Source organism: Strongylocentrotus purpuratus, unplaced genomic scaffold, assembly GCF_000002235.5.
Source record: "Strongylocentrotus purpuratus isolate Spur 01 unplaced genomic scaffold, Spur_5.0 spur5_scaffold_7, whole genome shotgun sequence".
NCBI classification, from domain to species: Eukaryota; Metazoa; Echinodermata; class Echinoidea; order Camarodonta; family Strongylocentrotidae; genus Strongylocentrotus; species Strongylocentrotus purpuratus.
This window is the reverse complement of record NW_022145613.1, coordinates 27,810,109-27,823,369: the sequence shown is the minus strand read 5'-3', so window position 1 is coordinate 27,823,369 and position 13,261 is coordinate 27,810,109. Positions and strand designations below refer to the sequence as shown.

General features: G+C 36.2%; 1 protein-coding gene across 6 annotated transcripts in view; it reads left to right on the top strand.

Moving 5' to 3' along the window:
• The window catches only part of LOC577353 (dyslexia-associated protein KIAA0319-like protein), a 48,261-nt gene that overhangs the window by 9,071 nt on the left and 25,929 nt on the right, over window positions 1-13,261 (top strand). For 3 of the 6 annotated variants that reach the window (XM_030974642.1, XM_030974640.1, XM_030974641.1), the window contains exons 2-6: window positions 585-960; window positions 1,382-1,654; window positions 6,687-6,843; window positions 8,811-8,959; window positions 10,476-10,502. In XM_030974642.1, the coding sequence (XP_030830502.1) occupies window positions 768-960; window positions 1,382-1,654; window positions 6,687-6,843; window positions 8,811-8,959; window positions 10,476-10,502 (799 nt within the window). In that variant the 5' untranslated portion in view covers window positions 585-767. The remainder of the gene's footprint in view (window positions 1-584; window positions 961-1,381; window positions 1,655-6,686; window positions 6,844-8,810; window positions 8,960-10,475; window positions 10,503-13,261) is intronic. The other 3 variants (XM_030974637.1, XM_030974638.1, XM_030974639.1) reach the window with 3 other exon arrangements.

Sequence of the window (13,261 nt, the reverse complement as noted above, 5' to 3'; positions counted from 1 at the left end):
ATACATGTGCACATAGATAGTCAATGTTGAAATCATTTAGATGCTTCATGTACATGTATACATGTGCACATAGATAGTCAATGTTAAAATCATTTAGATGCTTCATGTCGGCCACTTATCCCTCCGTGCATGCACTGTACTTCACTCTTTTGGTTTAATATTCAATGCCGTTTATATTTGTATGCCTGGATGTTATTTATTATATTGAGATACAGTGTGTTCTCTGTCAATGTTAACATTAAATTTCTCACCATTTATTCTCCCCCTCTCTCTCTCTCTCTCTCTCCTCATTTTCATTCTTCAAATTCTACAATTTTTCCCATCTTCTTCATCATTTTCATCCTTCTCCTCCTTCTTCCCCTACTCCTCCTCTCCCTGTTCTCCTTTTCTTCTCCTCCTGATTCATCTCCTCGTAATTCATCATCATTATCTTTATTTCTTCTTCTTCTACTTCTTCTCCTTCTTCTCCTTCCTCTTCCTCTTCCTCTTCCTCTTCCCCCTCCTCCTCCTCTTCCTCCTCCTCCTCCTCCTCCCCCTCCCTCTCCCCCTCCCTCCCCTGTTTTGTTCTGTACCTTCTTGTACAGGCAGGCTTTAATTAGAATCAACCCTTCACTCTGGTTTCAACAAGACAAGAAGCTCAGCTTCACGCCGCCGACCTAACCATGTGCTGCAATATCTGAATAACATGAGGCAAACAAATCAAGCCATCTTCTAATAACTCATCGATTTAACGCAATCTGATCTTGGAACTCGATGCAGACTGAAAAATGAAATCTCTAGCTGTGTACGAACAGTGCTTGTGTAAATCACGAACAGTGGCAACGCAAAAGATGGAGGGTATAAGGAGAAAATGTTGTGGATGTTCATCAAGGGCTACTGGTTTGACCTTGGACTGGAGGTCATATTGGGGTCAAAAGGTCACAATTCTTGTATTCATGATGGTGCTATCGATTTTACCAAGTAAGTACAAAGATTTTTATTATATTTTTCTTCTAAAATGTATGTATTATTTGTGGTGTATGACTATGGGAGGTAATTTTAAACCCATTGCCAATAGGAACTGGGTGGCTCATGTATTAAAGCTTTTGGGATTGAGAGAATTCAGAAGTCATTTAAGGTTCAGTGTTTGAGATTTGTCTCTTTTTTTCTATGTTTTAAAATAGTAATGTATGTTGGAATCTATAGTTGGCACGCTTTAAATGAATAATCTATGTTGATTTTGATTAAATTTGTTAGTATGATTTTCTGCATTTGGAATTTTTCAAAAGATCATTAAAAAAAAGATATTTTCCACTCGATTCAAATCATGTGACATACTTTTTTAAACAAAAATATCTCTCCCTTTAACTTTTTTTTTTTTTATCTGTTTGTCTCCTCACAGATTCCATTGATGGGTCATGCATAGCAGGAGAAAAAAAGGAAGGCTATGTACCCAGCGATGTGAATACATTAAACACCTACAATCCCCATTCAGAGATTTACTCGTTGGATGAATGCATTGACTTTTGTTGCCGTTCAGATGCGTGTGATATGGCATGGATGGTAGAGGATAGCTGTTATTCTGTGCAATGCGTCAGTGAGGAAACGTGCCAGTTCCGAGAAAGCACAGAATTGCAGAGGGACTTCGTGGTAGTCAAAATTACCCACCAACTAGGTAATCAATTTCTTTGATATATTACTTCTCTTTTTGGAGTATGATTTTAAAAAGATTGTTCAAGTTCGCCCATCTCTATGACCCGTTCTCATTCACTTCGTTGGAGCGGTCTAACTAAGACCCGTTCCTCAGGAGCGGTTCTTAGGTGAGTGAGAACGGTCAAAGTGGTCCAGGAAGTGGACTTCTGGACCGCTCCAGAAGACCACCTCCGGAGGTGGTCTTGAGGAACGGGTCTTATTAAGAGCGGTTTGGACCGCTCTAACGTGCAATGTGAACGGAAGCGTACTTTGAGCGGAAGTGAGCTAGTGACGTTCCGTGCGAAACGTGTAGAACGGTACATAAGGTTTGTATTCCGCGCGCAAAAAAATTGACCTGCTGAACTGAGCTGCCATAGCAACAAGACCACTTTGACTCGTGGAGCTGTTTGAGCCATAAAAAACTGCTCGGAGTGTGAACGCTCACAAACCGCTCCTCAAGACCCGTTCCTCTGGAGCGGTCTAACTAAGACCACTTTCAAAGTGAGTGAGAACGGGGTCTATGAGCATTACCGATACAAACAATGGAAGCTCACAATGCAGTGCCGCCATCAGCGGCTATACCGCGCCAGTAGTATCCGGTGTGCACGCTGCCGCGCCATATCTGCTGGAGCTAGAGGCGATCGCAATGGGTGGTATGATCTGTCTAGCATATTGAGAAGATGAGGAAGACCAAAGGTGTTGTGGAAGGATATGGTAAAGACTAAAGAAGGAATGCAATAAGGTTGCTCTCAATTGTGAGGAGAAATGTGCAGAACAGGAAGAAATGGAGAGAATGTCATCACAGAATGAAAGTCAAAAGTCAGGTACCCCATGTAACTTGTAAAGTTGTAAAAAGGAAACTGCTGTCATGAATAATGATGATGAAATAGCAAAGAATTTCATTTCGTTTATTTCATTTCGTTTATTTCCATTTCCAACAAAATAAATAAAGTACATAGGATTGCATTGTACATAGTAAAACAATGAAACTTAACAATATATTTGTAATTGGTCCACAGTGTACAATAGGCATATAAAACAGGTTGGTCATGGAGGGGCCTCCTGAAAAGCTGGGCTTGTAGATTGCAGCCCCCTATAACTTATAGTTGCAAAAATAGTATATCAATAATAAAGGAACGCACAAATACATAAACCAATTAAACATAACATAGAAGGAGTGAAAGGGACAGGGAAAGAAGGGAGACAATGAGAGAGGGCAGGGCTCTTACCTACCTATCATGTATAACACACACAACACAACACGGGCCGACTGGAATACGAATGGCCGGTACAAAATGAATCAAAATATCCAAATGTATTTCATTGAATTAAATAAATTTAAAGAGAGAGAGCTAACGCTTGATAATTACACAAAAAATATTTCTTTAATTTGAATTTAAAAGAATTTAAACTGGGGGCATTCTTGATGCTAACATCGAGAGTGGTCCATAGCTTCGGGCCTGCGTAAGTGAATATGGATTTAGCAAGTATAGTTCTAGTTAATGGCAGATGAAATTCGTCAGATTGGCGCGTAGGGTATTTGTGTATTGTTTTATTTTTGATGAATATTACATTGAAGGCTGATGGTAGCCTATTATTATTTAACTGGTACATAACTGGTACATAAACATAAATTTAGGAGTATCATGGGTTCTAATTCAATGGAAATTTGTATAAAAAAAGAGCCCCTGTCTTTACTAAAATTGATACCAGTAATCAAGTGTTTTCTATGACAGTTATATCATACAGTTACATTATTTATATTCTAATATGAATTCTGTTGATTTAATGGGAAGTATTACCAGCAGTAGTGATTTTTACTTTGCAACCTACACCCGTATTAAGTGCAAACAAGCTGAAGTCCCACAATCTGCCTGCCTGCCTGGGAAATCACAGCTGTGAGATTGGCCATATGGCTCATGAAATTCGACCTTCCAACAGCGGTCTACCACCATTTCTATTTCGTGAAAGCTCTTGATGGACTTCAATCAATCATGTTCATGTGCTTGGGTGATAAGCTTACAATTGGCTTTATCTAAATTTATTTTAACACATCCGGTGTTACATGTGTGATTGAAATAGTTGGTGTGATTGGACATGTACATGAACATTAGTGCTTGTTCAAGTAATTTTGCCAAATTCGGCCCCCAACCTAATTCCTACAATATGTGTATTTTTATAGAAAGTTTGGATGTTGCATTAATTCCCATTCTTTTCTAAAGTGTGTGTCAAAATATTATATCTTATTCATTTTATCTTTGAAAGTAATTTTACAAGCGTTATAATAATTGCGATTTTCAATCTTTTCCATAAACCAATCAATTCAATTCAATCCAATCATGTTTGTTTATTACTGACACGTGATCGATATTGATTTTTCTATTTTCTTGAGGAATCAGTGATTTTAATCTCTCTTGTACATAATGTAAAAAAGCTGTCATATTTATACTCATATTTTATCTCAGAGTTCTATCAAATCATTGTATCCCCATGATACATGTAGTATCAACTCACAATGATTGGAAAAATGAAGACATACATGTACATCTGTACAAGTACATGTATTGTACGATGTAGATACATGTATTTATGATAATATTAATAATATTTGGTTCTTGTATAGTGCATATCACATTATATAACGTCTCTCGGAAATCTTTGGAAATTATTACCCTAGCTTTAGCTCTGGCAGCCATTATCACCGCACAGTGCTGTGCATGTCAAGGAATAATCCTACCTAGAACCCATTTACCTCACCTGGGTCGAGTCTGGCAAACGTAGATTAATGTCTTGCCAAAGGACATTAGTGCCGCGGTGGGACTCGCACCGCGAACCTTGTAATCGACAGTTCGGTGACAAATCCACTCGACCACGACACCTCTACCTTTATCTTCCTGCATCTCACAAATCGTATACATGTCATACTTGTACATGCACATGTACATCTGTACATGTACCTGTATCTGTTGTAGACCTGCACTATTATTGTACATCAGCTGGCATATTGGAAGTGGGCTATTATGTGATATACATGTATATCAAGATCAAATATTTGTTTGATATTTAGTTCGTTTGTAATCATTTATATTGTTCTCCCTGTACCATGAAGGATGTAAATATACTGGTATCAGGGAATGTTTACATTTCAGAACAAAATTTAAGCTTTGTTTAATACCACATGCTGCCTCACAAAGAATACTATTGACATTATTCATTAAAGCAAACTTCATTCTCTAGACAGTAAACAGTATGTTTGTACAAACAAGGACATGTACATGTACATGTACAGTGTAGGCATATGTTTACAATGTTTTCAATTCCCAAATTGATACCCATTTTTGTTGTTGGTGTATTCATGTTAAAGAAATCTTTTTTATAAGTCCACTATCAGCTGTTATATGTTATAAAAAACATTCCAAATTGCTAGATAGTAATATGATAAATTTTGGTTCTCCAGACATCCTAAATGTAGGTTGGTGTTTTTTGTTGTGCTGTAGACAATGATTCAGTTTACACTTCAAAACAAAGGAAAACTATGTTAACATACCCTACGTTTAGATCAAAGTTTTTTCTGTCAAAATGTGTGATATTAGAGAGAGCTACATGTACATGTACATGTACATGTATAGGGCTGAGCTTTTGTAACTTGCGAGCTTTCTCATTTTATGTCAGTCAGTTTGAAACAGTGGCTGATCTAAGGTGGGGGCATGGGGGCCCCGGGCCCCCATTCCAGACAACTAAAATAGGTTGTTTTAAAGATGATAATGACAATTTTACCTTTTAAAAAAGAAGAAGGGCCCCAACCCCTTGGAAGAAAAAGTAGCTATTTTATTTTTGTTTTACTCAAGGGGGGGGGGGGGGGGGGGGTGTTGCGTAAAAAATAAAAAAATAGTGCTTACTTCTCCGGGATTCTCTGAATAGATTATGTACCAACATCCAGAAGGGAATGTATCCCGGGCCATAACGACTGCCAGTATACCGTATTTGCCGGCGATAAGGCCGTACCGCCGCATAGGCCGCAACCCCAACTTTGACATTTCGTAGAGAAAAAAAAAAAAAAAGAATAATTGTAATTTTCTTGTAGAACTCTATTTTTCCTACAAACTAATACCAAAATTATCAATCATTTCATAAATTTACAGGAAGTTTACCTAAAAAAATGATCGTAATTTAGAAAATCTTCATCGAATTTTAGGCAGATTAGCACATTCATGGGACACTAAGAGGGCACTTCGCATGCATACAGAAACCTGAATGGCCATCTTTAGCTTGCATGCAGTGAGTCGGCACTAATAATGTTATCCGGTCTTACCCCTATCGTACTACCGTCAAATGGAGAAAATAAACAAGCTTTTGTATTGTTATTAGAGATCTACCGAGGTTAGTTTGTCACTTTAATTAATTAGATAGTCTCAATTATAATTTAGAATTATCTTACTGAAAAGTTAAGAACACCGACGATTGCGCGCTGTGAATCTCTGAAGGTGCGTTGGATTTGTTGGCAACTCCCAGCCCCAAAGCTCCCCACCACAGAGTGAGTGAGCGAGGTATGATTTTGGTTACTAACCCGTGCGCTGTCTAAGGACATTTTTACAAGTACGAATTTTAGTACGAGTTTCTGGTCAGTTTTCTTCTTATTTCTTTGGTTGCACAACGATTAAAAAGATAACTTCTTCAAATTTGCTGCTGACGTGGTTCAGACTAGATCTTGTCCGATGTGTTTTCAAGTAAATTTTGTTAATATATTTTTTTGTATGAAGTTGCCTACAAATAATGGACGTGCTGTTTTGACTTGCGATTTTTACTGTTTCGGCGTAAAGGCCGCACCCAAACTTTTTGATATTTTCTCTTCCAAAAATACTGCGGCCTTTACGCCGGCAAATACGGTAATGATATCTGCAAGAGGGACCAAACACGTGGAGGGAATATGTGCCATGTGTTTGTTTCACAAAGAATTTCTTAGCTTGACAGGATTTTGTCTTCTTCTCCCTCTCTGTGTTCTCATTTCCAAATAGATTATGTGCCAACGTCCAGTAGGGAGTGTATCCCGGGCTACGATGACTGCCAAGACAATGAGATGTGTAGGAGGGATCAGACGAATGGAAGGAATATGTGCGTGTGTCAAGTTGGTTACACACAAGATGTATATGGGGACTGTGTCTACGATGATAGTGAGTTGTAATTGCATCTAGAAAATCAAACCTGAAAGCAATAAGATTATTATGATTTGTAAGATAAAAATATTGTCAAAAAACCTGCATGTATTACACATACAGTGTACCGTATTTGCTGGCGTAAAGGCCCCAGTATTTTTGGAATGTCAAAGTTGGGGGTGCAGCCTATGCGGCGCTGCGGCCTTATCGCCGGCAAATACGGTAGGTGTCATGCAAACCACAAGGTCATAAATGCAAACAAAAAGTGATTACATGTAAAGCTGTTTATTGTACATTTGAATCTTAAAAGTGCTGGTTGGTATTTGAACATGGCCATGAAAGTAATCGAATTGGCTTATGATATAAAACAAACAAAAAAACATCTGTGAATTTTTGCAAGAAAAATAATTTTTCTTTTTTTTTTTAATTAAAAAAAAAAAAAAAAATTGTAATCATAAAAAGTACACTTCTTTTTTCAATGACGTAAATTAATATTCTACTCAGACCCTGGTACAAAACAACCATAATATCATAGCTTTCATCATAACCTGAAGAGTAATTATAAACTGATGCTTCTCAACACCTTTTGGATTAATTTTCTTTCTTATCACATATTTTCAAAAGTTAATTTAATAATCAAACTATTGAAAAGTCTCATAGTACCTGTAAACATTTACAGATCTGAAAGCAACAAGATTACTATGACTTGTAAGATAAAAAGATTCCCTTTTGTGGGGTAGTCACAAACCTATTAATTATTCTGATGGTACCTGTAAACACATACAGACTTTTGAAATACTATCCGATTGCAGTACGATGCACAGGTGATATTGATCAAATATACCATGCACTGAGAGGCTCCGGTTGAAATTATCGATTCTCTGGGTTAACTGGCATAGCCCTACAGGTACTTTCCTAAGGGTACAGTCCCAAAGAAAAATGGTCACTTTGTCAGTCACTGAAGTTCCCAGATTTTACCTGTGCCTCAAAAAAGAGTGCATGGTATATTTGATTTATATCTCTCTGAAAACTATTTGGGTATTCACAATGGCACAAAATACACTCGGCTACGCCTCATGAATTTTATTATACAAAATAATACACATATGTGAGTGCGTTATGGTCAATGCAGCACATGAGGGTATTCACTATGTTGCAATAAAATTCATGAGGCGTAGCCAAGTGTATTTTGTGCCATTGTGAATTCCCCAATAGCGCTGCATCACCACAACGTCACGAACGAAAACCTGTGTATTATTTGTTTTATAAAATGGGTCTACTATCAAATCTTAACAGGGCGATAACACTGTAAACCTGCAATCTTCATAACAAATGATGTGTCACACAGACGATTGCGGCAGCAGTGGACTTGTAAACAGACTGTGCAGTTCATGGTGCGATTTCTCGTAAACATGCATTGAATCAAACGCGGACGTGCATTATGCCTAATTGTTGCACCGTTTTTTGCAAGGTTGTTATCACCAAAATGCACTCCCTGTGTGCGTATGGTAAAAGTTAATGCACACACACATGATCCATTTTGATGCTTCTCATTGGCTACATTCTTGAACCCATTTTATATACACCATAGTGAATACCCTCATGCGTTGCATCGACCATAACGCACTCACACCTGTGTATTATTTGTATACTATCACATGAGTCATCTGTGGCCAATCCTTCCAAGATAATTTTTTTTATTTGGGATATTATTCTATTTAGTTTGTATGAAATACTTTGTGTGAAGTACTTAATTTAGAAACATACATACGAAAATTGACATTTATATAGCGCCTTTACATAAACATGCTCAAAGCACTTTACCTTATTAAATAAAACTGAATAATTACTTTGCTCTCCAAGCGCATACATGGGACTAGATCGTTTGAATATACCATTTGTTGATACAAGGTGTGCACCATCTCCTCATACCTATATTTCAAAATCGATTCAGAATTCCTTTGACAATAATTCTTCTCTTCTTGCAGGATACGACAGCAGACCGCAGACATCCCAGCCTCAGCATCAGCCAGGGAAGCTAGACAACCTTCAGCTGTGCAGCAGCGACAGTGATTGCAAACTAGACGAGTTCTGTTTCGGTCTGAAACTGTACGACGATGGCATATGTGCCTCAGGTAGGAACGAGCACATGGCATGCCAATGAAACCATGCATACATGATACGGGGAGTGTTTCACAAAGACTAAGATTGACTTTAAGTTGGACTTAACTATGGCAAGCCGTTCATGCCACTATTTGCTCTCACCATTTACTGGCATTGGTCTCTGAAGGGACGTATAAATCGTGGTCACAAATCTACAGAATTTACATTTTTTGATAGTTCATTATTGAAGGAAAAAATATCATCTAAAGATCATAATGGTGAAAGCAAACAGTGGCATGAACGGCCTGCCATAGTTAAGTCCAACTTAAAGTCGATCTTAGTCTTTGTGAAACACCCCCCACGGATAGTTTTGGTTGATCACAGCCTAGAAAAATCTAAATGCCTTGACCAAGGTGTGCTTTTATTTGAGGCTGGATAGTGATGATAATGTGTGCCCAGTGTAAGGAGACACATTTACATGCACTCAACAGGCCTGATAATTACCCAATTTATTCCCCCCCCCCCCTCGATTTTACCCCTATTTTCCCCTAATCTTCTTACTCAAAAGGGGGGAATGTCGTTAGATGCCAATTTTTTTCACTCAAGGGGGGGGGGGGGTGGTTGGTTTCTTTATAGAATCATTTTGTTAGACGTCCTTCTTACAATCTGCCTAGGTTTTCTTCATAACAAGATTCTGACAATAAGCTAGTATTCTTGGAAGGGGAAAATGGCAAGGAATATCCAAAATGAATAGTAAACATAGAAATACAGCTGGTAAGTTGATTGGATATATGTGTCATATTCATTCTTTTTCAAGTGCAATATCTTGAGATGAAATCAATGCCCCTCTAAAACAGGTCTCAAAGCTAAGATTGTATGTTTTTTTATGTTTGCATTTCTCATGGCAAATATATGCATTTATATGTACCTAAAGTGCCTGATTGTTGTCTATGTCTTCTGAATCTAATTTTTGTAATTTTCTCCTCTTTTTTTTTTATCATTCTCAAATTGAACTGAAAATTTGGGAGAGAATCCTCTTCATCATTTCATGAAAGTTTAAGAAAAAAAATAATAATAGCAAAAATATCACTCAAATCCATATTTCTCTGATTATTCCTGTTTTCCTGTAATTCCTGTAATTGTAAACGATTTTACACTGTAGTTATATATATAGGCCTATTGTATATGAGAAGACACATAATGTTACCAATGGTTAGTCTTTGAAATCTAGCACTATCAATTGGGGGATTCACTTCTACATGTACCGGTATGTACATTTACTAATTGAAATAAGTAACTTGGAATTGATATTTTCACTTTTATATGTATCAAAGCTGAATTACCAAAAGATTTTCATTAAAAATGAGCCTCAATTAAAATATTTTCCTCTGTAGGCTTTGGAAGATTTTGCATGACAGCATGTATTTATTTTTGATAAACCATAAATCATATCTGTGTGTCTTGAACAGTGTACAGTGTACGTGTAGTATCTTTTTATATGAATATTCAGTGTATGAAAAGAATATTTCCTTCATTTCTGAATTCTAGCTTCGCATTTAAAAAGAATACGTAAAGGTAATGATGATATCTATCTTTGATTGCATGACGCTTTAACTATGACTTTCTACTTGTGTTGCTTCTGTTGATGTTTGTGCCTTAAATTTGCTTCAACTCTCTGCATCATTGCATGGAAAATATGATTATCTTTATGAGTTTCCAGAGAGATGGTCAAGCAGGCTTATACAAGCCTGCATTTCATAATTAATGCATTTATTTATCCTCTAAATGATCTAGGTATCACTTTCAGTGCAATGAGACATACACATGCATCTTTTATACATGAAACTGCATTCAAACTTACATATTGAAATGTGCTGTGATATTCCAGTCACACCGATGGACTATTTCAACACACCAGCAATAGACTGTTCAGACAAAATATCACATGACTCAAAATAGCACATGGCTCAAAATAACAATTTTTTAAATTTTTTTTTTTTTGGAGGGGGGGGGGGGGTTAGGGGGTTTAGTTGGGGAGGATTTTTTGTTATCAGTGTGGCAGTGTGACTGTGGTTTCACATTTTTTTAGTTTGGACTTCAATTTTTATATATTGAAGGCGATGATAGATACTCACTACAAGTATTTTATTTAGAAACTTTTTTGCAGCACCACCAACATTTTGAACTACCGCCTGGCACCAGTGCTAAACCCTGTGAATTTCCCTCTGTTTATCATAAACCCTTATTTCTTTCTGATTATTTGCACATTATTCAGCAGTAGCGAAACCATAACTTTGTAACTTGCTTCCACTCCCAATCATATCCCTTCTCTGCGTGTTGAATATATATTCCGACATCATACGTGGCAGGTTTTTATTGACTTTATTGTGTCAGCTTTAACAAAATTGCGAACACTAGAAATCTGGAACTTCAAAGTACAAAGTTTTATTACTGATACACATTCATACAAAAATGTGGTTCTTTTGTAAAATTTTAGACACCGAAGTGCATGATCATCAGCAAAACCATATAAAAACGTGTTACTGTTTTGTTCTATATGACACTTATCATGTATTTATAAGCCCAACACGTTCAGAGTATATGAAGTATAATGTAGACCATATTTCATTTCATGTGCACCAAGTCAATTTTTTTTTAATATATTTTTTTTAGGAAAAGTGTCTCAAGAAATGTCTCAAGACGAAGTATTAAATGAGATAATATAAATGCATGCTGGGGAGTGTTTCACAAAAGTTGTCACAGTGACAAATGACAAGTTTTGTTATAAGCTACTGAAATCCTTGCTTCTGATTGGTTATCAGCATATTTGTCACTGATATTTGTCATTTGTCATTGAAAAAAGGCTTTGTGAAACAGGCCCCTGGTCTTTCACCTCAGTACTGAATCAAAGATTTTAAAACTTTCAATCAATAATTTGTATTGATTACCTCTTCCCCACCCCCTCCCCAAAATAAACAATAAATTTAATTATATTAGCGGCATTGTAGATTTTGTGTGTTTCAGGTTTTACAATTGGTATTATACGCTTGCATGTCTGCTGATAAAGCCATCTCCAATTTTAACAGCTCTAGGAAATCAAAATGTTTGGTGTTTTTTTTAATTGGATTGTCTTTGATATTTAAAGATTAAGAGCACGCACACACCATTCAGTTTTCTAAAGATTGCAAAGTACACAGCAGCTAAACCTTATTTTCTCTTAGACTTTGATAAGTGAAAGAATGACATACTGTACTTACAGTACGTAATACAGGTTTTATTACTATATCTTGCAGTATCACAACTCCACGCGTATGTCATTAAGCTATAGTGTAGTTGAGCTAGCTCAGATTCCCTTTCAAATTATTTGGCTATTTTCCAATTATTTTTTATCATTGAAGCGATAAAACAGATATTTGTTTTCATGACACAAAGGATGCTCTATCACAATGTAATCCTTTTAAACAATCTAGACAGAAGTAATTGCAGGCAAATATATGTATGTTGATATGCATGCAGAATTTAACCATTGCATTGGGCTGTAAAAAACAAAGAGTAGTGACATAAAAATCAATATGTTATTATTACTACCGTTACAATATTTAATTCAAAATTTTCTATTTTTTACACGATGCCTTCTCGTTGGTATTGTACCAGTCTGTAAATAAAGGTACAATAAATCATTTATCTATATAAATGGTAAATGTTATTGTTATGAAACCTGCATGTGAAACAAAATAAACTCTACCATCTCAATGCAGTTTCTGGCAGCTAAAATGAGAATGTCATTATGATAATCATGCTTTTCTATGTTTTTTTTATGAGCCCTTGCTTGCATTGCACTCACATTTACTGACGTGTTTGTTTTGTTTGATTGTTTGTTTGTTTTTATTTCTGCGTTTTCAAAATAGAACATAATCATATAATGTTCATAAAGTAACAGTTATTTCTTCATTTTACATCTTTATACATTTTTAAGAACATTAAATAAGATGCATATAAACACAAAGATAAATTACAGAAAACGCAGGAGACCGCCATCATAAGCGGTAAGCTTGAAATCGATGTTTGCATGTTTGCATGTTTGTTAAACCCCATTTTGATTATGTTTGTCTGAGTGACCGAGTTATTTGCTACAACCGTTTATAATGTAAAGCATATATAAAAAGTTGTTTAGTAGAAATATTCAGTAAATTAATATCTTGCTTACTGGTGTACAAAATATTGTTAATGAAGTTTAAAACAGCAATTAATACAATATTTAGTACAGATAAACTAATCAGTTGTCTCTGTATTTTTTCCCTTTTAACAAAATGCTGTACCGGTATTCAAATTTA